The 27,084-nt window shown below is 43.5% G+C and overlaps 10 protein-coding genes across 10 annotated transcripts; 3 read left to right on the top strand and 7 right to left on the bottom strand.

Annotated features, from left to right (window-relative positions):
- Positions 1-491: 491 nt before the first annotated feature.
- TRUGW13939_00304 (uncharacterized protein) lies at positions 492-2,163 on the bottom strand (the record flags this gene model as incomplete). Its single annotated transcript, XM_035483514.1, has 5 exons — positions 492-637; positions 706-945; positions 998-1,366; positions 1,424-1,797; positions 1,889-2,163. The coding sequence occupies 5 exons, from the start codon at positions 2,161-2,163 to the stop codon at positions 492-494; spliced, it is 1,404 nt and encodes a 467-aa protein (XP_035339407.1).
- A 1,277-nt stretch (positions 2,164-3,440) lies between these two features.
- On the bottom strand, positions 3,441-4,381 carry TRUGW13939_00305 (uncharacterized protein; the record flags this gene model as incomplete). Its single annotated transcript, XM_035483515.1, has 2 exons — positions 3,441-4,078; positions 4,141-4,381. The coding sequence occupies 2 exons, from the start codon at positions 4,379-4,381 to the stop codon at positions 3,441-3,443; spliced, it is 879 nt and encodes a 292-aa protein (XP_035339408.1).
- Positions 4,382-4,614: 233 nt separating this feature from the next.
- On the top strand, positions 4,615-4,979 carry TRUGW13939_00306 (uncharacterized protein; the record flags this gene model as incomplete). The annotated part of the gene is made up of 2 exons (XM_035483516.1): positions 4,615-4,632; positions 4,686-4,979. 2 exons carry the CDS (start codon positions 4,615-4,617, stop codon positions 4,977-4,979), a joined length of 312 nt encoding a protein of 103 aa, XP_035339409.1.
- Positions 4,980-5,851: 872 nt separating this feature from the next.
- On the bottom strand, positions 5,852-7,502 carry TRUGW13939_00307 (uncharacterized protein; the record flags this gene model as incomplete). The annotated part of the gene is made up of 9 exons (XM_035483517.1): positions 5,852-5,945; positions 5,997-6,238; positions 6,294-6,327; positions 6,378-6,467; positions 6,515-6,671; positions 6,733-6,936; positions 6,995-7,013; positions 7,074-7,200; positions 7,282-7,502. The coding sequence occupies 9 exons, from the start codon at positions 7,500-7,502 to the stop codon at positions 5,852-5,854; spliced, it is 1,188 nt and encodes a 395-aa protein (XP_035339410.1).
- Positions 7,503-8,823: 1,321 nt separating this feature from the next.
- On the top strand, positions 8,824-10,222 carry TRUGW13939_00308 (uncharacterized protein; the record flags this gene model as incomplete). The annotated part of the gene is made up of 2 exons (XM_035483518.1): positions 8,824-9,927; positions 9,986-10,222. 2 exons carry the CDS (start codon positions 8,824-8,826, stop codon positions 10,220-10,222), a joined length of 1,341 nt encoding a protein of 446 aa, XP_035339411.1.
- Positions 10,223-11,875: 1,653 nt separating this feature from the next.
- TRUGW13939_00309 (uncharacterized protein) lies at positions 11,876-13,259 on the bottom strand (the record flags this gene model as incomplete). Its single annotated transcript, XM_035483519.1, has 3 exons — positions 11,876-11,895; positions 11,967-12,367; positions 12,424-13,259. 3 exons carry the CDS (start codon positions 13,257-13,259, stop codon positions 11,876-11,878), a joined length of 1,257 nt encoding a protein of 418 aa, XP_035339412.1.
- A 947-nt stretch (positions 13,260-14,206) lies between these two features.
- Positions 14,207-18,089, top strand: TRUGW13939_00310 (uncharacterized protein; the record flags this gene model as incomplete). The annotated part of the gene is made up of 12 exons (XM_035483520.1): positions 14,207-14,280; positions 14,331-14,477; positions 14,538-14,806; positions 14,870-15,417; positions 15,470-15,539; positions 15,797-15,972; positions 16,032-16,212; positions 16,276-16,701; positions 17,347-17,491; positions 17,675-17,708; positions 17,771-17,842; positions 17,901-18,089. 12 exons carry the CDS (start codon positions 14,207-14,209, stop codon positions 18,087-18,089), a joined length of 2,331 nt encoding a protein of 776 aa, XP_035339413.1.
- A 681-nt stretch (positions 18,090-18,770) lies between these two features.
- On the bottom strand, positions 18,771-19,562 carry TRUGW13939_00311 (uncharacterized protein; the record flags this gene model as incomplete). The annotated part of the gene is made up of 1 exon (XM_035483521.1): positions 18,771-19,562. One exon carries the CDS (start codon positions 19,560-19,562, stop codon positions 18,771-18,773), a length of 792 nt encoding a protein of 263 aa, XP_035339414.1.
- A 1,450-nt stretch (positions 19,563-21,012) lies between these two features.
- On the bottom strand, positions 21,013-21,708 carry TRUGW13939_00312 (uncharacterized protein; the record flags this gene model as incomplete). Its single annotated transcript, XM_035483522.1, has 1 exon — positions 21,013-21,708. The coding sequence occupies one exon, from the start codon at positions 21,706-21,708 to the stop codon at positions 21,013-21,015; it is 696 nt and encodes a 231-aa protein (XP_035339415.1).
- Positions 21,709-22,302: 594 nt separating this feature from the next.
- TRUGW13939_00313 (uncharacterized protein) lies at positions 22,303-23,972 on the bottom strand (the record flags this gene model as incomplete). The annotated part of the gene is made up of 5 exons (XM_035483523.1): positions 22,303-23,039; positions 23,096-23,401; positions 23,468-23,599; positions 23,655-23,703; positions 23,754-23,972. 5 exons carry the CDS (start codon positions 23,970-23,972, stop codon positions 22,303-22,305), a joined length of 1,443 nt encoding a protein of 480 aa, XP_035339416.1.
- Between the last annotated feature and the right edge of the window lie 3,112 nt (positions 23,973-27,084).

Consider the following 27,084-nt stretch of genomic DNA (forward strand, 5'->3'; position numbering starts at 1 on the left):
GGTTTATACAGCATAGGACTGGCGAAATATTTAATGACATTGAATATTCTCCCATGACTTTTATGATATATGGAAATACCTCTAGCTTGTGTGTTACATTAGACAATGCATGTGAGGACCAACCTATGATATACTCGTACATTTTACAGTCAGTGAAGTCTAGGAAAATATGAAATGCTACAAGATGGGATCTTAATCGCTAGTAAAAGTGTTAGGTTTCATATAGACTTTTACCCAAAAATCAGCAATTCACGTTGGTAGCCTTCAGCTATTGGAATTGAGGTATTCAGGCAAGTTTAACTAGTGAAAGTTAGTGAATCAGGAAGAAGATACAATACAGATACTAGATATAAATCAGTAATTAGTAAAAACAAGGAATATTATTATTAATGGACTAAAATATTGTGAATATGGCTAAGGAGTCCCTGTTATCAAGCCAGGATAGAAAGACCGACTAACGCGAACTGTCATCAGATATTGACCTATTTGGTTCACGCCTTCTTCATCAAATCCGAGCCAACGTAAAACAATCGACTAACTATCACGAGGCAACCTGATGCTGCGGTTAATGCCCCAGCAAATATCCAGAGACCGGAAAACCCGTGCTTGTCTAAAACAACACCACCGACAGGGGTGCCTTCAGTAGAGTTAGTACCTGTCAAAAACATAGAGAGATATCAAAAAAAGAAAGGAAAAATTGCATACCAATCAACAGTCCAAAAGAAACTGCACCGAAGCACTGGCCCAGCCTGGTCCCGATATTGCCTCGACTGTGTGAAGAGAGTCGCACAACGGTGGCAGTAGGGGAAGAGACGAAGGTACCAGAGAAGAACCCATATAGCACTGCCAAAACTATCAAGCTGGCAACACTTTTGACAGGGATGAAGCAAAAGCATAGAACAGCGGAAATCAAAGCACAGGGTGTCATGACGTTCATAGGGCCAACTTGTAATGTTAGAGCGCGATCAGGTTCAAAGGCCATTTCTCAGGGACTTACTTTTATCGGACAGAAACCCAGGAATAATACGGCCAAATGCACTAGTAGCATTCATAATGGCGAGGATATAAAAGCCAAGATTGGAGTCCGTGATATTTTTTTCAATGGCAAAACTTTGCACATAGAAAAAGGGTAAGTAGAGTCCCATGAAACCGACAAAGACACTGATGACGAAGAAAAGATAAGGCATCTCTTTGAACGCTCCAATATCTATAATAGCACGTTTCTTGTCGGGCAAAACTCGGACTCGCATGACCATTATAGAGATAATTTGTGTAAATAGCATGATGAAGCCAATAACTCGGGTGGCCCATGGAAAGCCAATTGTGGGCTGTAGCCTATGGAAGACAACTGGATAAATAATACCACCTAGGCAACAATGAGTCAAGATGCTTTTGTTTCTTCTATTAGGAATGGTTTGCTCACCGAGGCTGCTACCAGACGCCGTAATTCCCACAGCCGTTGCCAGTCGGGTAGTAAAATATTGGGATAGAATTGCTGTACTAGGCACGCATAGCAGACCGGAACCAATTCCGACACAGATGCCCTGGGCGAGCAAGACTTGCCAGTACTCCGTGCAAAGACTCAGCATCATTTGGCCAAAAACCAGAAAAAATGAGCCCCCGATAATCAGTGCACGCGAATATCCCGCATCATAGACTGGCCCAGTAAGTGCGCCAACGAATAGCAGCAAGAAGGCTTGAATGGAGCCTATCCACGCTATAGACGATGGTGATGAGCTTGATAAAAAGGATTCCTCATAGTAAGTCTGATATGTCCCAAAAGCGTTGACAATGCCCCTATTAATAAACATAAGTCAATCTGGCTCAGGACAAAGCAAATTCTGCTCCAGCCATGGTTGTGCGGCAATGAGTTGTGGATACAACTCACCATGAGTTAAAGAACAAAAAATGTGCACCAAGAACCTGTAGCCAGGCTTTGGTACCTCCGTTCGGTATGGAAGACACGTTGTTCACGGATGCTTTCAAAGGGGAGGGATCTCCCTTGTCCTGAGTTTCATCGTCAGATGCCTGTAGCGCCCCAACAGGCTCTGCGTGTTTCTCATTGTCATTCTCAGCTCGGGTCATTGTATTGCTCGAGGAGTCGTCGGGGGCAGGAGACCCAGTAGTCTCTCCTGTAGGTGTTGAAATGGTCGCTGAAGCCATTACGTCGACGGGGAGGTGATAGATCGTTCCTTACGCTGAGCGTTACCGTCACTGGATGATGAGACACTGCCACGCTAAGTCGGTATATTGTTAGCAGTTAGCTATATTATGGAGTCTAGTATCAACATACTAAATGATGACCTAGTGAAGTTCTCAAAGAACCAAGCTCTTTGCTCAACAAAAAATCTAGCCAGTACCGTATTTCAGTATTTCAGTAAAGGCTCTGATGTCTCCGATTATTTCTAGATAGAACGGTTGTTGACGCCTGTTATATCATAGATTCGCCTTTGATCTTTTGGTACGTGTGTCCACAAGAAATAAATCGAAAGTGCTAGTTAATAAGGTAAAATAAGGGACAAACCAACAATACCACCGACCGGGATGCGACGGACATCACTCTAGAAGGAGCGAACAATGACAGCAATTGCGATCGCCGAAGAAGTATGAGCTGAGAGTCCAAACGGGGCAGCCCGCTGAGCGAGATGAGTGGGTCTTTTAACGTACGATCGCATCAGTGGGGCCTCGGCACGGACCGGATTCTGAGCGTATTTTGGGATCGTTGATTAACTGATTACGTAGTGCCGTACTCCGTAGCCTTCGGTGGTTTAGTGTTCCAATTTAGTAATGGTACGTGCTTGCCTCTTGTTACTCTAATAAACGAAGTGAAGAGCTGACAGGAATAACCTTTCTCTCTTCATTTTTAGAAAAGGTTGATGGCTAAAACTTCCATGATGCCCCTGCTCACGGACTTATTGTAGCTTGGTCTGGAAAGTAAGAGCGTGTCTCTGGTAGTATTACCTGCTTGGGCCTAACGGAGATCCTATTTCATGAGAAGCTAGTAAAGAGTTCTGACCTCTATCCTTAGGTGTTTCTGTACCTATACCAGTCGAAAGTAAATCCAAGTTGCTCAGGCCCACCGGTAGAAAGTAGGTGAAGAAGTCCACGAAGAATAGAAAATAGTTTAAGAAATGTGGCGAGAAATTCTGCAGTGCAAGTCTCTGAGCCAACATAATGATCTACAAGCCTCTTGTGCGAGTGCTATTCAACAACGCAACTTCTGCTGCAACTCCTAGCCAAACACTCCGCGCCCATCAAGCTCAGGCCTGGGTTATGGCGAGAGGTAAGCGGACGCCTTGTCCTGGGCGAAGAAAGGGCGCAAAATATTGCTGTTCACGTGGACTCTCTGCGGTTTAAGTTGAAACGGTTATGTTTGTACGTCAACTTGTCTAAGAAAAGCAGAGTCAGAGATCGGGCTAGGACACGCTCAGCTCACCCGATCAGACGAAACTAGCAACCCAAATATCCATAGCCCTAACTCCTTTCCGACCCCCCTTTATACCCTCCAGGCTCGCCTCACACGCATCCCGTGACGCAAAAACCACCGCCCGTTCCCTCTCATCATTCACTTTCTCCTCTACTTCCCTTTCGAAAGAGGAAGAAAGACAAGCAGAGACCTCCCATTGTCCGTCCAACAATCCCTCCCCACCTTGCACGCGGGTCTCACTCTCCAGCTGCCACCCAGCAGCCAGTGCCAGCTCGGTAAGCCGCTTTGGCCCCAGCACCGTGCGGACGTTCGAGACGCTGTTCTTGGGTTTACGGCACTCCAGCGCTGCCTGAGTGAGCGCAGCTAATACATGAGGCTGAGCAGAGGGGTGCGTCGCTACTAACGACCACTCGGCAAGGAGTAGACGCTTGCTGTGCTGCTTGAGGGCATGGAAGGTGGAAAGAATGAGCGAGGGGGAGGGGAAGTACCATAGGCAGTGGGCGAGTACTGTTGCGTCAAAGGCCTTAGTTTCGCTGGCGGGGGGGAGGGAGGAGAGATAGTCTAGGGGGGATTTCTGGACCCAAGTAATCTGCCTACCCAACGGGCCTTGTGAGATGTGACCCTGTGCTTGGCCGAGAGTATAGGGGGCACCTAGAGAGGCCATCAGTCGGCTGCTTTCCTGCTAGGACAGGCAGCAGGGTAAGAGGACTCACCGTAATCCAAGTCCGCAGGATCTACTGCCACCACCCTCCCCTGCTCGCCCACAGCATGGGCAAGGACAGTCGTGCAGTCTCCCTGTCCGCATCCTAGTTCCAGCACCTTGGAGTCAGTGGGAATGTTCCAGTGCTGCAGGAGCACCAGGCGGTGCAAGGTTTGGGAGTGCTGGATGCTGAAGTGGGTGGGGTCGTGTAGGGAGACACGGGCGATAGCGGCGGCGTCGAGTTGAGTGGACATGTTGTGCTCTGGTTTTGCGTGAACTATAGCCTTTATTGTAGCTACTTAATATCTTATAATGTCAGACTTGGAGCAAAATTAGTATGGGGGCAGGCCGTAGTTAGCTGCTAAGCCCAATCCAGAAACTTACTAACTGCTTTGTAATCGAACCCCTCAATCCCCCTCCTAGATTTGTTAGAGAAATGTTCCTTCCAAATCTCGCGTCCATATTACTACAGGGGAAATTCTTCAACATGCCTGCAACGTTCACCGTGAGTATATCGGTTCTGAAGTCTTTGTAATAATCTCTTAAATCACCACATAGAATTTGTACGATCGTGACGCGGAACTCGATGTCGATTACTATCTGAACACCCATATGCCACTAGTGCAAAAGTTGCTTGGGCCCTCGGTTCTTATCTCATGGAAACTGTGGAAGCTTCCCGACGACAGCCCCTTTTCCTACGAAGGTGAAGTAATTTGGGCTAGTATCGAGGCTCGGGAGGCCGCCTTGAAGACAAAGGAAGGCTCTCAGTGCAAAGAGGATCTTAAGAATTTTGTGAAGAAGCCCGCGATGGTGTTCCTGCGCGAGCTCGTGGGCTCCGGACCTAATAGTTGAAAATATATGTAGTTAGACTCGAAATGTTGGAGCAAACATTTGAACATTGAAGTATATATATATATGTAAAAAGAATGTCGTGGATTAGTATTAATATAAATTGTGTACATAAATATATCAATTGATTCAAAATGTTATGTAGGATCTATTACATGTACCTACATAGTCTAAAAATGTCATGTGATTAATTGATGTCGAACAAGCTAGACCTGGGGCGAGTGGAACATGAAGTATTGTGATATTGATTTTGTCAATTCTTTTAGGCAACTTCCTTGCAGGACGGCTGGCGTCACGGAGGGAACCAGGGAGATTAGTAAGGAAGTAGGATACGGTAGTTTTATAGTTGTGTAATGAAAAAGGCCCTAGGAGGGTTGGAAAGTAATTTAAAAAGGTGAAACAGCAATTTAATAGGCTGTTATCACAATAGGAAGTATTTTCCAGGCCGTGAGGTGTAATGGTATGTTAATGGTATGTTTTTGAACTTGAAGTAGCTTTGAAAAAAGATATGCTCTTCTAAGTTCTGCCATACCAACCTCATCCATTTTTGACGCATTGGTAATAAGGAATTTCCAACTCTCCCACGGTCGCTGACGGATTTTCCCGAACGAAGCTTTAGAAGATTGGAAATCGGGAGCATTTGGACAAGGCTAATTGCTAATCACATCTAGTCACACTGTGCTGGACTCAGACGAACCCCTATAATCCATCATGGAAAACATTTCTCAATCTTATAAACTTAGCAGTACTTATCTATCTGCAAAATTTAAAGACATTATGTCAATAAGGCTAGGTAGTTTAAGAAAAACATAAATTCAATGATAGGGAGTATCTATTCTGCAAGTAAATAAAGTGTCAAAGCCTCTAAGCAAGGCTCAAATAGCAATTTCCAATCTCTCCAACACTTGCACAACTCTCGTCCGTCTGACCTCCGCAACTCGTTTCCCAAAATATCTCTCTGATCGGAAGCTGTTTTGACGAATTAGAAATACGTTGAATCCTATCTTTTGTGAAACTAACCTCCAATTTAGATTGGCCATGACAACTGCTTTCACGCTGGCAATGTATCTCTGAACGTCAATGTCAATTTTCTCTCCCCATGAAGGCAGCACCGCCAGAGCAAGGAACCATCGTTGATACAACTCAACAAGAAGTGCGCCAACGCTATCGAATGCGACTTGCGGATGGGACGCTCCTAGTATGTTAGTTGATTGCAGCTGATAACGGGTTATTGCAACCAGGTTGTGCGGAATTCCTTCATCCTATATCGCCAACAATTAACAATATGCACCCTTAATACAAAATACACAACCTTACCTCCTCTTTGCAATAAGACAAAATATCGTTTTGGCTATTTCCAAGTCAGAAGTCATTTTGGTATAACAAGCGGACAGAACTTACATCACAACAAAATCCACGGCAATTCTTTCGATCTCCTTGATGCTTTCGCAATCGAAAACTTCGTCCGGAATATTGAGTTTGAGAGCGTACCTGACAACTTTAACAAATATGCTAAAGAAATAGAAGAGGTTACCTACTCGGCCAAAGCAAACAACGGTAAAACACCAGCCGATTTTCGTCTCACATCAAGCGTCTCCTGGACGGAAGGTAGCTGGCCTTTAGATCGCCAGTGCACTTGTTCCATGCTGCCTTTGCAATAGCTATGTATATGCTTGGCAAATCGCTTTTGAACTCCTAAAAAATAGGTCAGAGACATTTGATATTTTAAAAAAAAGATTGAACAAAAATTACGAACCAACTGGAGAACTTTCAGTGATCCTCGTCCAGACCAATTTGTGGACATCTATGAGCCACCCTTGTTGTTCTGAAAGTTGGCCGTGACTGGACTCTCCATTATTTGTATTCGATTGATCGGGGTCGATAACCATGTCAGACAACAAGACGTCAATGACTTTTTGTGCCTCTTCCGGATTCTCCTTGAGATTGCCGTTATCGAACACTACAATCATCAGTGTCAGCTTCCTCAGCCCCCGAAATATAATACGCAATGTGCATACTATCATCAAACGGAAAGACCTAAGAGTTCAAATGATTAGAAAATATATCGCGTGTAGTCTTTGGTTTGTAAGATAATACCCAATTGCCCCAGTCACAAAGGGTCCTAAGCTCCTGCGGCCCTGCCTCTGCGGCGGTAATGGCACAAAAGTATGAAAAGTCGGTTTTGCTGATGATTTTTCTTAGTCGATCATTGAGCTGGCATTTCCTAGATATTCCTAATCATTATTTTCATGTTGTTTTCGAAAAGCGAGAAGTATCAAATAGGATGTATAGAAAGGGGTAGTACTCAGCAAACCAGGCCTCTGATTCGGCTTTAATTCGGTCATAATGGGAATTAACTCGAGGGGGTTCCGCTAAAAACAGAACGAACATATCCGGCAAACGAATGTTCACTTTATTGCCACTCGGCTGGGGCGCAATTGCAGGGCGGTTTTGATGGTAGTCAGATTCATTCTGGTCGTGGAACGAAACATGTGATAAATGAGAAAGTACGTTGATCTGAGCCATGCTTTGAGGAAGTGTTATAACATAGAACAGTAATAAAGCGGCCAAACTTCGCAGCTTGTAAATAAATCTAGTAAGTTAAATGTGGCTATTAAGGCGTCTTATATAGATCAAAATCAAAGCATGTGGAGCTCGATTGTCAATATAAGAAACAACAGATTGGGAAATTAGCATTTTCAATTATGAGATCTCAACGACCCAGAATATTGGAAATCTTCAACAGATACGCAGTGATGTTATCAGATAAGTCACATGTGCAGCATTTAGGAAACCGGGCTGGATTCCTTCTGCGCCACATCGTATAGGGATCTACTCACATATTATTCTCTAGATGAAAAGATTTACATGACTAAAGGGGAAAGCACACAGTAGAGTTCTCCAACAAGACGGATCTACAAGTTTTCGCCACCGACTGCTGCCCATTTTCAGCATGACTACGCCGTATATATGAATTTAGATCATGATTGATCAGAGGGTAGAAACTTCATTGGATCAGGCCACAAAACGCCACTCGTATTCTGGATATGTTGAACATCATAAAATAGCTAGTTTTTAACTCAAATTAGGTTTATCGATGGACTAGAATAATCAATAAACATTGCTTTTTCCATGTCTAGTGCGATATGCCTAGAAACTAGATAAAACCTAAACCAGCTCGGCACTCTTTGCCGATCCGATCTGGAACCTAATCGACGATCCACGTTGATCATGGCCCACATCATACACCGCTCTAGCCTACCGGGTCAGCCGGGTGCATCTAAATAGGTAATAATACATATAGTGGGGAGACCCAGGGAGATGGGTCCTTCGTTCGTTCACTTTGGCTTTTCTAGTAAGGTTTATTCTTATACGAACTTGTGGGCCTTGATATTAACAAGGAAGGTCGTCGCAGCAGTGGCATGTTCTCTCCGTTATGTTACATGGAAATTAGTTCGTCACAAATGAACTAGTACAAAGGTCTAAAAGCCATTATATCCTGTTCCTGTATTTTATTGCTTAGTAACGTGCCAATATTGAATATTGATCAAACTATTTCAATATTTGAAATCCCGTATCTATTATATTGTGGATCGCACTATAAGCTTGTAGAAACCTAGTGCTATGCGTACCAATTTTGAGCATTATGGTAAACTATTAGTTCGGCATAATCATTATGTCTGTAACGATATAATAAGATCGAGAAACAAGTCTATCTTATTTGTACAAAGTTTAGTAACTGATTAAATATCAGACATTCTCCGGTGCCGGTAGAACTTTCGGTATTATTTGTCCATTGAATACATCGCCATTTATCCTTTCCAAACCATCAATTGGCATTTAAAATATGACCACAACTAGCGAGCAATCACAGAGTGGAGACGAGAAGCAGAAATGGTCCTACAAATTCACATGGACTGATGATCATCCGGACCCTCAGGTGTTGAAGCCACTACGCCATGAATATGACGAACTAGGTGCTCTAGCTCTTGAAAAGCTTCTCGATATTAAGAAGCGCCACGAAAAAAAAGGAGACCTTTACAACATCCTTGAAAACCATCACGCTGAAGACGAAACACTTACAGAGTTCTGGAATAACGTGCATGCTGTCCCAGAATGGGTAGACTGGGAACAGCTTGCACGTGGGCAGAAGGTTTTCTACCGCTACGGCCTAGCTAATATTGTTGGCTTTGCACTACAAGGATTTGTCTGTGAGAATTCAGCGTCTACTGGCGTTGTAGAAATTCTCGTTCGCACGGGCGGCTTTTCAACTCGCGTACTATGGGGTCGTCTATTGGAAACGTTTCAATGGCTTCTCCAAGTAACCAAATCTCTGGACGAAGTGCAGCCTGGTGGTGAGGGCTTCAGATCAACAGTGCGCGTCCGATTACTTCATTCATCGGTTCGTCGTCGAATTCTACAGCTGGTAGATCGGCGACCAGAGTACTACGATGTGAACAAGTTTGGAATCCCGGTGAACACAATGGACTCTATCCATTCGATTACGACCTTCTGCTTGAACCCAATGTTCCTCCAGTTACCTCGAATGGGACTTAAACCCCTCCAGCAAGAGAAAGAAGATTATCTCGCACTATTTCGGTATATTGCACATGTTATCGGGACACCAATAGAATATTTCATGACCGTTGAAAAGGCAAAGGCATTGATGGAGAGCTGTTATCTGCACGAGTTGGAGATGACCGAAACATCCCAAATTGTAGCTCATAACTTTGTTCGTGCTGTGGAAAGTCTCCCGCCACCACTGGTCATTTCTCGGGGCTTTATTGAGGCAGGCAGCCGCTGGCTCAATGGTCATAAGCTTTGCAACGAACTTGGCCTGGGACAGCCTGGCGTGTTATCATATATCGCCTTTGCAGGTCACTGCGCATTAGTAAACGCACTGATATGGGCTCAGCGTCTGGTACCACCTTTTGACAAATTTATGATTGAGGTGAGTAAAGAACTCTACATGCTGGCAATTTTTGCGTAAAATCTGACTCGTTACCAAGCTTCTCCGATCAAAACTATACTGGGCCGTCATTGAAAGTGAGGGTGGTCTAAATGGCGGTACAGGTTTTGAAATGAAATATAAGCCACAGATCGGCAGGGTAACCCGTCGAGAAGAGGCAGCTACCTTTGCATCCGGATTCCCAATGCTAGAGTGTTTTTTCTTTCTGTGTGCGATTCTTGCTGTACTGGTAATCGTTGGTACTGGATATCTTTTTGGGAAACTTATGCAAGCTTGAAGTGTTGGGTCATTATCAATTGATGTCGTCAAAACCACATATAATTAGTACAAAAGATAATTTCTTGTCTGGGAGCATGGTCTATCGAGGCTCGTTATTCTATCATATCAATTGATGCATCTAGTTACATCGAAAGACCAAAGTTCCATTGGGTCAACGGTTATAAAAATAGGCAATAAGAGACTAGTAGCTGAGAGCGTTGAAAGCAAATAGAACTTGAACAAATATCTACCGCCAGACGGTTGAAGCGTAGAATTGTAGATCGTCTTGCTGGAAAACGATGTCAGTTTCTACATTATTCGGAGGCGGGTCTCCCAAAAGAAGTTTATAGAAATTGATGACGAGACATTGATGACAGTTACTGGGCCGTTTGGCGTTGCCTGGCTCAAAATAACGTGCTGCGTGACCGCAGGCTTTTTCCCGATCGTGTTCTCGAGTGTAGCACGATTTGTCAACTCCAAAGTTTCGATAATCATTTCCTTTCTACTCTGGTTGATGAACACGATAAGGACAATCTTAAACCAGCAACTTGCATCTCTTGCCAGTTTTGCCTTGGATTCAGACCAACCAGTCTCGATAACCAGTGGTGGCCAGTCTCTAGAATGACCTGGTGGTAGTGAAATCGGGACATATTGTTTATCAAGCTGTTTGTTGCATCCTTCACCCGTTTGATTTGTTGACCCGAGTAGATCTAGCTCATGGTGTACGTTGTTTATATTCTGAAGGGTCCCCGTGAGGTCCCCGTGAGCATCGTATTCAACCGTTCGACAGCTCGTTCTGTTGGGTCCCTTGCATTTTCACAATAAGAAGTTGTAGATTGCGGTCAAATTTGTCGTGTCTGCTTTCATCCTCGAGAAAGTCTCTTTTGAAGGTTTCTGTATCCATGTTTGTAAAAACGACGAAGGGACTTTTATTGTTTTGTGTTCCGACTTCTTCGTTGTAAATTCGTGCGAGGTGGGCTTTCGTCGTGTATCGCACCTGCCTGTGGACCCAGAAACCCCCAGGACAAAGGCGGATACCGCGCTAGTATCCATTTCGTATCTGTGTTTGGGTTTTACCTCAATGAGACTCAGGAGCTCTAACAAGGTCTAATAATGAATCAACTGGAGAGCGCCGAAACTGCCCTCAGCACATATTGCCGGCATCCAGACCATCTAATGCTGGTATGTATTTCACCTTGTGTGTGAAAGGAGATGAGGGCCCGAGTCTTGACCCTCGATCCATGGCATCCCGGACGAGAAACCCGAGCTCATCGAGTAGAACTTCACTGCTAGAGACAAAGTGCTCCGTATTCACTGCCGGGAGCCTGGCCGCTGTCGATAGCGACATATCAGGGAATGCATAGAGCTTCGGTAGAGAACTGATTAATTGACTGAATTACTTGAATAAGATAAAGCTATCTAGGAAGAGAAAAATTCTCTTTGTGTGTGTGTCTGCAGGGGCACCTGGTCATGTGACCAAAATCCATCCAACTTACTACCTCACTATTTCCTGCGAGACAAACGTGTGAGATATTTATTTTATTTTTGCTATCTCTGTGGGTATGATCTAATGTGATGCTATCGATCGATACTCAGAAATTGCCACAAAAGTACGTCAAGATGATGTCAGGACATACGAAAAATGGTTTAGATTTCTATATTAACTTTTCCATTACCAGACAAAGTCAGGAGCTATGAGAGTTAATGTTACTAACGGCTTTCTCAATAGTTAAACCACACACTATTTCTTCACCAAGACAAACCGTCATCATGGGCTCCACAGCTCAAAGCGGCACATATCTCCTCATCTTTCTCACTAACTTGGGCGCTACATGGCAACTTGCGTTTCGCAGGCCATATCTCCTTGCCCTCAGATTTCTCAAGGTCAAAATGCTTCGTAATGGCATCGCGAACCGTACTCTGGAAAAACAGCGGTGCCTTCTCGTACTTGGGATGTAGTTGACCATTGATGAACACATTCCGGTCCAAATTCTTCTGCGCATTGTTGCAAAGGACTTTATCTTCTCTCATTACACGCGCGTACATTTCACTTATGAGCTTGAAGTCTGTGTCGGAGGAATTTTTGTTTCGGTAAATTTCGTAAGCCATTTTAGAATCATTTGGGCTCGTGGGGAGGAATTTCTGGATCATGATGAAATGGGGCCTAGGTGTGTCAGACAACCGCACAACGTAGAGAGCAAAATACCGTGGGGAACTTACGAAACAACCATGGCGGACACTGGAAAGTAGTATGTACTAGCTGTATACAGGCCTTTGGCAATCTGTTCTGGCGTGGAAATGCAATGGTGTTGTATATGACCATCTTTGAGGTCACTGTCAAACGAGTCAAGGTTAAGGAACTCAGGAATGTCGGCATGTGTCGTTGGGCAGTGATAACATTCATTGAAGTTATCAGCCAGGATCTTCCAGTTGTAGTGACCATCAAGCTCATAAGAGTGGTCAAGATCGTAGTCATCAAAATTGTAGGCCTTGTACCGCTCTTGCTTGTCAACATCTAGGAAGTGCTCCTCCCACGACACCTCTGGCACTTCATTTGCATCTAAGTTAACCCAAATGAATCCGTTGATGTCAACCTTAACATGGATAGGAAAAAGACCATTTTGTTCCTTGTCGTAGCCATTTAGTTCTTGATATCCAGGAGCTTTGGCAAGTTTGCCATTCAGTCCATACGACCAGCCGTGGTATCGACAAGCCAGGATTTTAGCATTTCCCGAGCCCTGTTTTTCAATTACCGGGTACGCACGGTGTCTGCATACGTTGTGGAAAGCGTTGATATTTCCCTGCCTGTCTCGAGCAATAATAAAGTCGAAACCAGCAATCTCATAGCGGAGCCAGTCCCCAGTCTCCTTGACCCGGGAGCTGTGGGTCATGAAGAGCCATCTCTTGGAAAAGATGGCGCGGCGCTCCAGCTCATACATGCCCGGCGAAGTGTACCATGATGCTGGCAAAGCGCGCACAGGTTCGTCTTTGGCTTCTTCCTTGGCTGAAAGCGCGTTATTGCCGAAGCCGAAATAGTGCAGCATTGAGGTGGCCATGACTAGTATAAGAACGAGTTCACCGAGTTCAGAAGAGGGTGGATCTGTTTATCTGACATCTTGTGGGTTATCATGACCATCTCTTTATATTATTTCAAACATTTCTAAAAGCGAGCATCTTTCTATGTGTATATCCCGATCGGCCCGAGAATCCTATCTCGTGATGCAGCCCAAAACCAAGCGTGTGTTGAGTTAACAACTGTCAGGGATTAGATCTGCAACAGGACACTCCCGTTACTAGAAAGTTTTCATAGTCTCTTTCCACAACTCATCAAGTTTATAATAATTGGGTCAAACATTATTCGGCGGGCCCGACATCTACTCGGATAGACATCCCGAAGCCTACAATCGCGCCACTAAACAGCCTAGTATTAGGCATCTCAGCGTAGATAGAAGTGACGGTTTCTAACGGCAGCCCAGTTAGCAGCCAATCGAGCTTGGTATGAATCCTGATAAAATGGCCCCTGGACCTACATTCTCTATCGGGACATTCATTCCCTCCAAGGGAAAGAAACCAAAGGCTCGGCTGCGATGCCGACGCCTCCACCTACGTCGGGATTGCCGAGATAGAGACAAAGGATGTAACAATGTTCGACGTGGCTGATAAGGCTCCATGCACCATCTGGACCAGGTGATTTTCCTAGAAGTCCATCCAGTAACCCTATTCAGGGAATCCGATCCGTGGCGCTTGAGAACGAATGCGCATCACATGGATTTCGACAATTTTGATCACGGGGCGACGGGGCCCAACACCTTTCCGCCTGTAATCAGATTATCGACTCTATTCCCACCATTGTAGTGGCTCTCCATGGAATCTACGCTCAGGCCATGTCAAAAAAATAAAAATAAAAAAATGGCGGGGAGCGAGATGGCACGAACGGAAAGGAAATATTTTGCACCGATGGGATTGCGGAGACGTTAAGGTTTCCCCCTCGCTTGCTGATTGTATGTTCGTCATGGAGCGCGCACAGCGATCGGATATGCATGTTGGAAATCGGAAGCAGAGGAGAGCTGCAATTGCGTAAGGTTCCCTTGGTCGTTATAGGCATATACATATATACACGAATTTAGTCGTTTAACGTGGAATGCGAGTAGGTGTACTGCATGCCGCCAAAGCAAAATCAAGTGCTCTGGCGATGAACCATGCGTCAATTGCCGGCGACGTTCACTCACTTGTCAGTTTTCAGAAGGGAGTAGCAAAATTCTTGTGTCGGAAGGGTTCGTGAAACTGCTTGTTTTCCCACTGTGTGCGGGCAACCGCTGAGACCTACTATATAGATATCTTCGTGACCTGCAGAAACAGGTCCAGGACTGGCAGCGTGCCGCCTCAGTTAAACGCCCACGCGAGGACCTATCTCGATTTGATGACTACCTCGATGCAGGGAATACGGTGGATGACTTCGGAGCCCCAGCTGGGCTTCTGGGCCCCAGGCCAGAAGAATCCCCTACATCCCCTGTAACCGAATTATCATGCAATATCTGGACAAGTCCCTTTACACTACCTACACCAGTTATTAATAATACCCATCAGGAACAACGGAAATGGAGTCAGTAGGCTTCTTCCCCTGTTATCCCTTCTGTCTTTACTCTTAGGCTGACATATACCACAGTTTGGCTCGCCCCATCATCAGCATGGTCTCTCACAGCTCGACTGATTGTAATGTTGACTGAAAAACCCGACCTGGATTCTGATAAGGATCCTCCGCAGTTCTACTTGGATGGCGATGTTTATCCATTTGCATGGCCCCGCGCCACGACTCCTGGCTTACCAGATACGAGTGGTTTACCCTCTCTTAATTATGCTCTTTATCTTTTTCAAACTGTCCGGTTTCACCTTGGGCGAGCGTACAGATTCTTTGATGAGGAATTGTTCATCAACAATATACATGACTTTTACAATAGTGGTTCGGATGAGAAAGCAGTCGAACCTCGCTTCTGGTTTGTTCAATTTCTCATGGTTCTTGCTCTTGGAAATGCATTTCTATCAAGGCCACGCAACCAGAAAGAACCTCCTGGCTCAAAATACTTTGCACGTGCTATGAGTGCTATGCCAAACTATACGTCTACCGGAAAAGATAGCTTGTTAGCTATTGAAGCCTTGGCCCTGGTCGGACTATACTTGTACGCCATTGATCACAGAGAGTCAGCTCATGTGCACGTAAGCATTAATGAATAACTACCTGGATGCTTCTGCTAACATGCTTACACAGGTTGGTCACGCTATACGAATAGCGCAGATGGAAGGGATGCACACCCAGCTTCCCGAAGACGTTCTCGGAAGTTCAACAGTCGTCCGATGTCGAAATATCTGGTGGTCTTTATATATAATGGATCGTCAATTCTCTCCATCGCTAGGGCTTCCAATGACTACGCAAGATAGTGACATTAGTACCTTGATTAACCCCCAGGTATCAAACCCGCGCGACGTTACATTTAGTCTTCAAGTGAGGATTACACGGATGCTTTCATTCATCATAAGCGGCAAGTCTTGCCTGAATTATCACGCCTTCTCCACTTCTAACATGTTCAACATAAAGCGATCTATAAAACGGAGAAAACGCAGCTTGGAACATTTCTAGAGATAACTCGGAGTATATTGGAGACCATGGCTAGGTACGCAGAAGAGATCGAAAAGATGATCCACGTAAACTTCCATGGTTCTATGAACAACGTACCTGAAGAAACTCGTCATACAATTCTATTGTATCACCAGGTACCTTACCTGACAGCCCTGTCAATATGTAGGATCATAAACTAACTAACTTTACGTAGTGTGTCATAGTCGCCACAAGGCCGTTGCTTCTATCTGTCCTCAAAGAAAGGCTGGAGAAGTTAGGCCGCGCGGAAGAGGATTGGCAGAAATTTTTGGCACTTCCCATGTCTCTGATATCGATTGGCATCAAGTCTGCTGAGAAGACTCTTCAGATAATAGGTGATGGAAATGGCCTTCTCGGTACGCTACCAACCTACTGTCCTTAACAGCTATCGTAAAGTACGTCAACTGACTATGCCCTAGAAACGTTTCTACCTTTCGACCTCGAATTGACGTACGCGGCTGCTTTACACCTAACCATGGCCAACGCTCTATTTCCATCTAGCACAGACGACCGATCATATAGCCAAGCCGCCCACTCAATACTCGACGAAATGGTTCTATGTGGGAACCGAGTAGCAGAAGCTCGAAAAGGGGAGCTTACCCGTATCGAAGGGCTATTCCAGGATCTAGCTAAGAGGGTAGAGCAGGAAGGTCTTCGAATTCTGACATTGTCAGATCCAGGGCTTGCCGAGGTGATGCCTGTGGATATTGCCGACGAAATTCATTCGGAAGAAGAAATCCCTGTGACAGAGCCCGGGATGACTCTTCGATCTTCAGCTCGAGACACTCGGCCGTTTTCCGCGTATTCGTCACCTCCCGCTAATATTGATTCCCTCGATAGCGTTGGTATTTCTTCTTACGAATTTCTTTCCATCGTGGATCAAATTAACAATCCGGGTGTACAATATGGAGACATGGACATGAGATCGGATTGGCTAGCTGGAGAGGATATTACAGAATCATTTGACTAAATTCGAGTCATCTGCACAATTCTCTTGGATATATGGCAGGGGATCATATTTATACTTCTGTTGCCAAGTCACTAGTAGTAAACACATAATTGGGCTCTAAACTCAGAACAAAATTGATCGGCGGTTGTCATCAGCCCTAATACGGGGTAAACGGAGTGCCCATTCGCTATCGTAAGGCTGACGGCGATGACCCCTTCAATAACACCTAATAAAAAAAAGATCCTTACGTCTACCAAATGATAAATCGAGTCATATTTATAACAAGAAAAAAAAAACCATCGAGCTGAGAAGCGGGTCTTTTTTGTGGGGAACCCAAGAGCCGCTATTTCTATAATCGATTAGCGAGCAATTGAAATACGAGGTATATTCAGATTGTGGAGAAAGGGTAGGTGCTGGCAGAATTATTCACTGGGCGGTGTTTTTCAGCTGGAGTTTCAAGAAACAAGAAAATATGGATACGAGTTATTGTCAATCGTTCCCCAGACTTGGATCTTAACATGTTATTTAATTTCAAGTACAGCTGAACGAATACGAGATGGGATGTTAAAATATATTTTCATTACGAAAGAAAGCATTGGCGATGGTATCCATTGGGTTGCTTTTGCTAGCCAAGTGTTTAAGCTGCATAAGAGACGAGCTGGTACGTCAATCATTCCCTGGATTGGGTTCGTTTTATGCCGAATAACAGCTGAACACCACTCCTGAAGATACAACTCACACCGACATGCGATAAGGCTCCTTGAAATACCCGGCGAGGCATGACCGAGATCCGTCTATAAAAGGAGTCAATAATCGCCTTTCTGAACATCAATCAATCCATCAACCCCAACAAACAACACTTGAGAAAGGTTTAATATTCAAACGAACATTCTCAAAATGAAGGTAATTTATAGATTTGGTTGTTATAAAGCTTCAGGTCATGGCGTTAATATGTCACTTTATAGTACTTCACTGTCCTCGCATTCTCTGCCATGCTTCCAGCTGTCTTTGCGGCTGTCGCTGCTCCCGCTTCTTCTGTATGTTAAACGACAAACGTCAAATCACTTCAAGCAACTAACCTTGATATATAAACAGCTCGAGAAGAAGTCCTGCTCCGCCAGCAGCTGTCTTTGCAATGGCATCCAAGGCCAGTTCTGCGGTGACGAATCTGTCAATGCCAAATGCCTGAACACCCATGTCTACGAATGCCAGTCTGGCACAGGTTATGCCTGTGACTACGGCCGCCGGGACTCTTGCGCTAAATGTGGCTCTCTATCCTGCTAGGCTATGTTGAAATATCTCGTGGTAGTGTGAGATGTGGCTGTTGACGTTTTTTATTCAATATTTTACTGTGTGTGGTTACATTTGTCTCTGACTTGGAGAGACACCCACCCGATTCATCCATTAAGTAAATGTTTTAGTTATTAAACTCTACAAAAAAGCTTCTCTGAGAACGTACTTGAATTGTCAATATTTAAATAGACATGGTTGTAACATTCATGCTTCTACATGTCACTTGATAACAAGTGTTTCTTGATAACTAGCTAGTTAACTAACGATTAACATTATAAACTCCAAATTCGTTCAATATCTTAGTCTCCATACAGACTTATTTGATTGGACGCTAATGGAAGTTTATGAACCTAAAACTGCGTTGGGGCATCGGGAGCTGGGCCAAAAGATAACATTACACTTGTCAGCCATACTAAATATGCTCATCGTGAGACACCATTGTGCAGCGTTACTCATACCAATCTAGACTCTATGCCCTTGATTATTTTTATAAAACTATATAATTACCCCGTACTAAGCTTATGCTAGCAGTACTTAGCAATTTTCCGTAGTATGTCTTATAGTACGACGAACGTTAAATACAGGTTCTAGTAAACTATCTACATCGATTTTTATTCCCTCTAAACACTATTTTGAAAACAGAAAAGTTTTTTTTTTTTTTTAATGAGGATTCTACTGTCCAGTGCCATAGTTGATAATAACATCATTACCACTTAGATAGGCAGTAGCAAGAACGTCACTACCCTGAACCATATCGGCGATGTTTGAGTTTGCTGCTCCCCATGACTGACCATTGACCTTACAGTTGGTATTGGTCCAGTATACTTGTCCGAAGTTGGCGAAAGGAGCAAGAACATTACCGGTGGATTCAAGGAGAGTGAAGTCTTCCACAATCCATTCAGCGGTGCGCAGGCACAAAGCCGGCGACTCACCAGTCCAAGTTCGGGTGATACTGGCGCCAGTAGCTTGGTTTGATAGTACTGCAGTGCCACTGGTGGTGCTGGTTGCGGTGATACTGACAGTGATCAGGTCGCCTTGGGAAACAGCAAAGTTGTCAAAGTTCACTTGGGCTTCGGCGGGCCACCATTCGGACCATGGTGTGTAGGTTACGGCTCCATTTTGGATACACCAATTAACTCCTGCTTGAATGAGGCCACCGCTACAGTCGTTTCCCCAACCGTCAATTCCAACCCAGGCAGTACCGCAATAGGCGGTGGCTGAGTCACCGCCAGCTGGCATTGAGACTGCAGGGACTTCGAAAGCACCGCTAACATAAGTGACGTCCGTTTCTTCAGTGACTGCACCGGCCCAATTCGTATCAGTGTAGTCGATAGTGGCCGCGATGCCAGGGCGGGTAGAGTTGGTGTAAATACCGGGACGCTCGCTGCTGATTCTGCGGCGAACTGACCCTGCCAGGGCAGTGCCGGCAAGTAGGAATGGCAAGGCCTTTCTGAAGGAGGGCATCTTGTCTCAATGTTGGGAAATACTTTTGACAACCCCTGGATACAAAAAGAGTTGAGATATAAAAAGGTAAATAGGGAGAATAGGAATTAGTTTTGACTGCTTGCTAAAGAGATGTGAATGATTCGGCGGGTCCTCGGGCTTATTTATTATTAGCCCACCCAGTCGTCCTCGTCGTGGAGCCTTAGAGATATCATGCATAGCGAGAGTAAGCTTTGTCTCGCTCCGTAGTATGGTTTTTGTTTCTCGCGGCACTGAAAGAAGTAAAGCGTGGTATATGTGGCTTGAATCATACCCAACACACAGTGAGATGAAAATTAATCAAATTCATGAATTGCTTTCAATCAGACTGAAGTTGTGCGGTTGCATACGCCGTGGTGTTGCGCGCATGTTGATGACAGCCACAGCGTTCCTACAAAAAGCCATGGCTGATTTCTGGTACATCGAACTAACCCAACCTAGAAGAATAAAGTCATCGGCGGACGAATAGGCGTAAGCGAAAACTCATGCTATTGGACTGTTGAACTCGCGTGGTTGACAAGCTGATCGGCGGTTCTGAGTAGTTTAAAGACTTAAGATTGGGACTTTGGCAAACTGTAACGCTATTTAACTAGGTTAAATGGCCCTGGTACATAGTACCATGAATTAAGCAGCGCGCGCTAGGAGGGTCGAAGCAAAGAAATAAGCAGCAATTCTCGGCTTGAGGATCCACCTTATCTTCAATACAAGATTCCTTAATAGGATAATCGGCCATATCATGAAATACTTTTGTTAAGTACTTTATACTCAAAATAAAAGTCGTAAATTCAAAAATTAAAGCACTAGACAAATGAGTTGCTTTATCCCAAGGCTAATCGTAGCCGGCGCTGGTGCTACAGTGCAACACTATCTCAGTTGGGGCCAAAAATTCAGTGTCAAGATTGCTCCGACATGGTTAATTTTTCTGTACTCGGGTCTGTACTCGCGTATAGATTGGTTAGTCATGTCTCCTAGACTAGTTAGTGCCCTCGAGGGGCGGCATGGGCCTGGCTTAGGCTATTTAAGGAGTGTGCTATAATTCACCGTTACGTTATGTTGCATCTGCGGTGCGCCATCAAGCCACCAATTTTGGTAGTTATCGATTTTAAAGAGGATCTCATTTTCGCTCCCTCGCTTACCTGGATATTCTGGCGGTGACAAAATACAAAATAAGAAAAATTATTGATGGAAAAGGCACCAGAGTTTTACACGTTAGAAAGGTACAAGCCACATTGACAGAATATAGCACTGTGGAGCTTAAATACAAAATCTTGAATCCACCAGACATAAATGGTCTCGTCGGCCCAAGATAAACGTCTCAAGGGGTCTCGATGCGGTCAAATCCCCTTCACAGCATCTTCTCCACAAGCCACTGGAATAAATAATCTAAATTTGGACAAGTTTCGAGATTGAACTTGAAAATGCGTACGGGATATCAATCCACGACAGTGATGTTTGATGACAAAGCGGTACAACTGATTGGGAGATCGATGGTTGGGCCGGATTCGCTGTTTACCACGGAGGTACTGTAATTATAGGTCGGGCTAAGCATCATTATCTGGCCCACAGTTGTACCATATTTGTCGGCCAGGTCCTTATAACCTCCTGACGAGAAAGTATAGGGCTGAAGAATGCACTGGCTGGGTTCACATAGAGGGACTTTAACAAACTGCCCCGGCTGGAGCGCCGTTGTTGCAGTCATATTACCACTGCTTTTTTCCATGAGTGACTCAACAGTTATGTTTAGTCTCTGAGCAATACGGTCATATGTGTCTCCATTGACCGTGTAATATAAACGAGGGCCACCGTAAATGCAGTGACTGGTTGCGTTGTTTTCGGGAATTAGACAGGTCTTGTTGTCAGGATCGCAAACTTGTGGTGGGATCCATATCTGCTGGCTAATGTTTGGTATTATTGTCACGTCGGCCATGAGGTTGTGACGGCCAATATCACAGACGCCACGCCGTGTCTCCTGCGCAACATCGAACACCGTCGCTGGGTACTTTTCGACACTGTAATACCAAGATGAGGTGTTCAGGGAACCACCATTGCAATTTGCTGTAGCTAAGGAAGAAAACGCGGCAACAGAAAATAGAAGCGAAAGAGTATAAGTGCGAGGTCGGGGTGCCATTTTTGAATATAATACTTTGAAATGCGATCCGAGAAAAAACGTTCAATATCAATTGTTGAACCCTAGACATGGCATGGATCTAACAGGGAGAGCACGCGGTATTCACATCTCGCAAGAGTAAATGACGGTTATCTAAGAACTCACCATCTACCGTTTGCTAGAAGACACTATGTCCCCCGCATTCAAGATAGTGGACGCGCCGGAAAATACCTTACCCCGTTTTACCGTTTCTCAGAAAAGAATGTCTGAATTCTGAAGAAGATTTACCCAGGTAAATGAAGCTTACAAAAGCTATTCTCAGTAAACGTCGATGGTTACATTGACAAAAACTTGGTATGGAGATTTTTCCGGGCAACAGGACAGATCTTCCGGATTTCCTCCTGTGCCTTGAAGCAACTATACCCTTCTTATAATGTAAAGAAGTCGCGATAGTTCAATTTTTCCGCGTATATTCTCCAAGTGAGGATGAGTTCGGTCACGAAGTAAATAAAATGCGGGACGTTAACCACCTCCTCAGCAAGGAATATACGCGTTAACGGTATAAAACTGTGAACATGCTTAGATTTGGAGTAGAACAAAGGTATATACATACTACTAGGATGTTCCAAAGAGAGTTTTCTTTGCCACTGCATAATCCTGGCCCTCTCCCCTCTTCTTAATTCTCAGTCTGCTATCCAACAAATTTCGAGACACCTCGCTCCAACTCCATTTCTCTTTCTCGTTTCCGTTTGGCTCGGTCAGGATCTCAACGTGACACAATTGCTTGTTTTCTTTGCGGATGATTCCGTCGATAATTACAGTCTCGATATCTCTGACACTAGAATGCAATAAGACCGCAGCCAGTGGATTTTCTTCCGCGGCGCAAACCATTGCTGGACTTTGCGTATCAAATACAATGATGTCAGCCAATTTGCCTTCCGCAATACTGCCAATTTGATTTTCCATGTTGACTGCTCGCGCGCCTTGAATGGTTCCAAGGTTGAAAGCCTCTTCAAGTTTGATCGTGAGTTCCCGTGGCTGCTTCCCCTCTTGCTGAAAGACCTTTCCGGCAACAGTCGCACGTGAATGTTGGAGGCAAATTCGGATCTGAGTTAGTAAGTCGCTAGAGTTGGTTGAATGACAGTCGAGGCCAACGGAAGCGTGGGATCTTATGTCGTCACGGAAAGCAACAACGTCTCCTGGGCCGAATTGGAGCTCTGTTTCTGGAGTAGACGAAATGTAGACGTCGTTTTTGGCTAGGGTTCTAGCATCTTCTTCGGATATATTGTTTGCATGAGATACGATAATGTCTTTATCAAGTAGACCATAGTCGGAAAGCATTTTGATGCTGTCTTTAATTTATCAATACACCAAATAATTGCCAAATATAGGAACAGGAGAAACATACTTGGCATGGCTGGTGAAGAGTAATGGGTTGTTAAAATCTTCAGCCCTAAATTTCGACATTTTGTCCAAATATCAGTGATAATATCTCTTGGCAATTTGAACATATCAAATGAAAAACCAAGAGTAACACGTCCGTTTCCAAACGGCTGTGATTTGGCTAGGGTCTCCAGTGTTGAATGCCACCACTCTGGGAAAATCTCTGTGTCCATTTCGAATTCCGACGTCCATTTTTTTAGTCGTGGCATTACTCCGTAGCAAAAAATTGTTCGTAAGCCGGAAGATGCGGTCGCACGCAGTGCTTCAGTGGCTAAATAAATGGTTAAAATTTGAGTATACATTCTACATGTAAATTCCTTCCTGATAGTTGACGTACCATGTGCTGGGGAATATGTCAGATTGGCATGGTCCACAACAGTGGTAACCCCGCTATCGATGCTCTCGATGCAGCCAGCCAGTTGGCCCCAGAACATGTCTTCGGGCTCGTAGTTGAACGATTGAAGCATTCCTAAAGACGGTGTCACTTAGTTGACTATTCTTTTAAAAGAGAACGTCCACAATACCTGAAACCATATAGTCTACAAGCACCTCATCACCATGCCTGCCTTTAAGCTACACGATTGTTAGCTGATACTTTGTTTTATTGATTCGCGGTAACCTACCTGAGTCTGCCATAAGTGATGATGAGTATCGATGAACCCGGGCGAAATGATTTTTCCAGAACAATCCAGCATTCTGCCATTGAATTCGAGTTGCAAACCTTGGCCTATTTTGCTTATTTTGCTTCCTTGAATTAAAACATCATAGTTGTGGAGAAATTTGACTTTATTCCCCTCATGGAAGAGGACCGTGCCGTTATAAAGGAGGATGGAGTCCGCCATTTTGAGATCGAGTTTTTGCTGAGAGAGTGGAAGGGAATTAGGTCGAGGAATTTGGTTTATATCAATGGTATTTATAACAAAGAAATAAATATAAATACAGGTGCATGAATTGCAAATCAATCATGCCGTGTTCAAATGTTGTTGGGCTTCGGACGGAATTAGGGCGCGATAAGTCCGATTCGCTCTCAAGTCCGTCGGATCTATACTTTCGGCCAGGGTTTGGGAAGCATCTCGTCAAGACTTACTGCTGATATGAAACAATATTATTATATATATATATATATTTCCCCCTGTATGGGAAAAACGTTGATCCCAAGTGGCAATACCGGAAAATGCAGGAACGCGGATACCGTTCAGCAACGTTGCGGCGACGTTGTGTGGGTTTTCAACGTATCAAGAAGACTACACAAGCATGACCGTTGCAAATGTCACTACGTATCCGATTTTCTAAGCGTAGTGACTTTTTGCGACTTATCGGCAATATAGTGACGTTGTAAAGTATGAAACGGTTGCAAACCGCTTGCAAGTTACAAACCACTTTCTACATTACAGAATTTAATACGTCTATATTCCTTAATACATCTATATTTCTTGATACGTTACAAATTAATTATAATTCAAATAGAAGCCGCTTGTATTTTTGGTATACTAATTACAAATAGAGAAGCCACAGCGAGGCCTGCACCAAGCCCTGCAGAACCAATATAACAGCGTACTCAGAAGGCTCTGCAGGGTGGCCTGCAGGCCTGCATGCACCGATTTGACGCTCTGAAAAGCCTGCAAGCTGGTTAGTAAGGCTATATAAAGGGGGTGACAACGTACTAAAGAAGCTTGCAGGGTGGCCTACAGGCCTACACACACTGATTTGACCAAATTAGGAAGCCTGCAAGCTGGTTAGTGAGGCTTGGGGGGAGAGAAGGAGGGGGAGATAGGGGGTAAATATATATATATATATATATATACATCTGAGTGAGGTATTAATTTATATATTTACAAAGATCAGGATAAACGCGTCAACGCGTCTTATTTATTTTATAGATCTATCACTTTAAACAATCGGTTTTTATTGGTTCTATATATGAATTATATAACGTAATCCACACCCGAGCGGCCACCACAAGCGAGCGGCCACTTCGGCCCGGAAATACGCTCTATATGAATTTCAAATCTCAATTTCTAACCTAAAATAATAATTATATATGAAAAATTAATTACTGGTGCGATTAGGACATCTGGTTATTTTATGCCCTGTAATGTCACACCTATTATAGCGAAATTAACGTCGTACAGGTGGTTAAGAGACTGGAAGCTTAGGCTCAGCTGGGGCAGCAGTAACAGTTTAAGATATCTTAACCCGACTTTGTATAAGTGCCTGAGCCTTTTCTCTAGTAATTCCTTACTTATAGGATATTTGCTTTCTAGACCGTCGATATTTTTGCTTCTCCTTCTCATATGCAGCCCGTAAATTATGATTTTCTTTTCGTATAAGTAGAAGATTATTTACAGTTATTTCATAAGCTTTTAACATCCGGATAATCGCTTTATTAATAACTTTAGATAGACTTCTTGTACGCTGGCTTATACGCCTTTTAATCATAGTCAATTGACGCTTAAATTGATGTGGATTTTGAGGTGTTTATAAGCATGATGATTGGGTATTGCTTGATCGACTTAGAAGAGGTGTTGGAGTCTTTAATCAAATAGTAAGTTGCTGATATACTTAATCTAGATCAAATAGTACTAATCTAGATGCTCTGAAGCCATTCTGAATAGTGTCAGCTTTATATACCATTATATGCGCCTCTGGAAATATAGTAAGAAAGTTGATTTTGTTAATATGGTTGAATCCAAGCCTTATCCACTATTCAACAAGCCGTCTATATTGTTGTTTTAAAACTGTAAAATAGCTAACATCAAGAGGCTGTAAAAGATGTAAAGAATATGGTAGCATATAAACTGGAATAATATTGTTCTTAGTATAGATTTGGTCAAATTCAGTAGTTAAATGACTTCTATGGCCATCAAGAATCAACATTCGATATCTTCCTATTATACAGCTATTAATAAGAGGAATGAAGTGATTAATAAGCCAATTCATTCCAATCTTATCTGTGGTCTATCCATTGTCGCTAATATTGATTCTTTAATTATTTAGAAGAGTCTTAAACCAGCTTTTTTAAAAGTATTTTGTCGCTTTGAAAATCATGTACGAAGATAGAGCCTATCTAATAGAATTAACTGTCTTAATTACAGTCATCCATTCTTGATTACTAGGTTGTAATAGATATGGTCGACTATATTAATTACTTTCTGTAATAACCTTTGCAGTTACATAAAGACCTATAGCAAAGCTAGTCTTATTAAAGTTGTAAATATCTTCTGGTAAGATACTATATTCTAATATAACCTCTTGTATACTGTTAAAATATTCTTGGATTATCTTTAGATCTTTATATTTAGCACGCTCGTAGTTATATCTCTGGGAATATCGCGATTTGAGCTCTGAGCGACGTTGAACTAGGTTGTATATTTAATTCTCTTTAACTTGTTAATTTCTATATTAAGAAAGAAGATAATTAGCTATTTCTCGTATAAGAGTAGGCTAGGGAGGTAGTTCTCGTTTATCTAGATCTAATATCCATTTAATAAGCAATTCCTTTTTAAATTGGGATAATTTATATCTATTGGTATGTGTTTAAGATCTTTCTTGAGTACCATGTAATCTGCGCCGGAACGTTGTATGTGGAATATTATAAATCTTTGCCGCTTGTCTAATATTCGAGATATTTTGATTTTATAAATTGGATATAGCTAATAAGATTCGGCCTTCTTGATTGACTGAATTTCTTTGATTTTTATTGCGAATTGGTGGCATATTGACGCGTTGAACTGTGTGGACTTGTAATGCGACGCGTTTTGGAAGGGAAGTGGCCGCTCGCTTGTGGTGGCCGCTCGGGTGTGGATTACGTTAGTTGCAAGATGATTACAAGGTTCAAAATATATCAAGATTTTGATACGTTGCAAATTCAGCAACGTTGCAAAAATTGGTAACATATCGAAATTAGATACATTGTGGTTTTATGATACACAGGAAAACGCTAATATTGTTAAT

This window comes from Talaromyces rugulosus, chromosome I, assembly GCF_013368755.1.
Source record: "Talaromyces rugulosus chromosome I, complete sequence".
Classification (NCBI taxonomy): domain Eukaryota; kingdom Fungi; phylum Ascomycota; class Eurotiomycetes; order Eurotiales; family Trichocomaceae; genus Talaromyces; species Talaromyces rugulosus.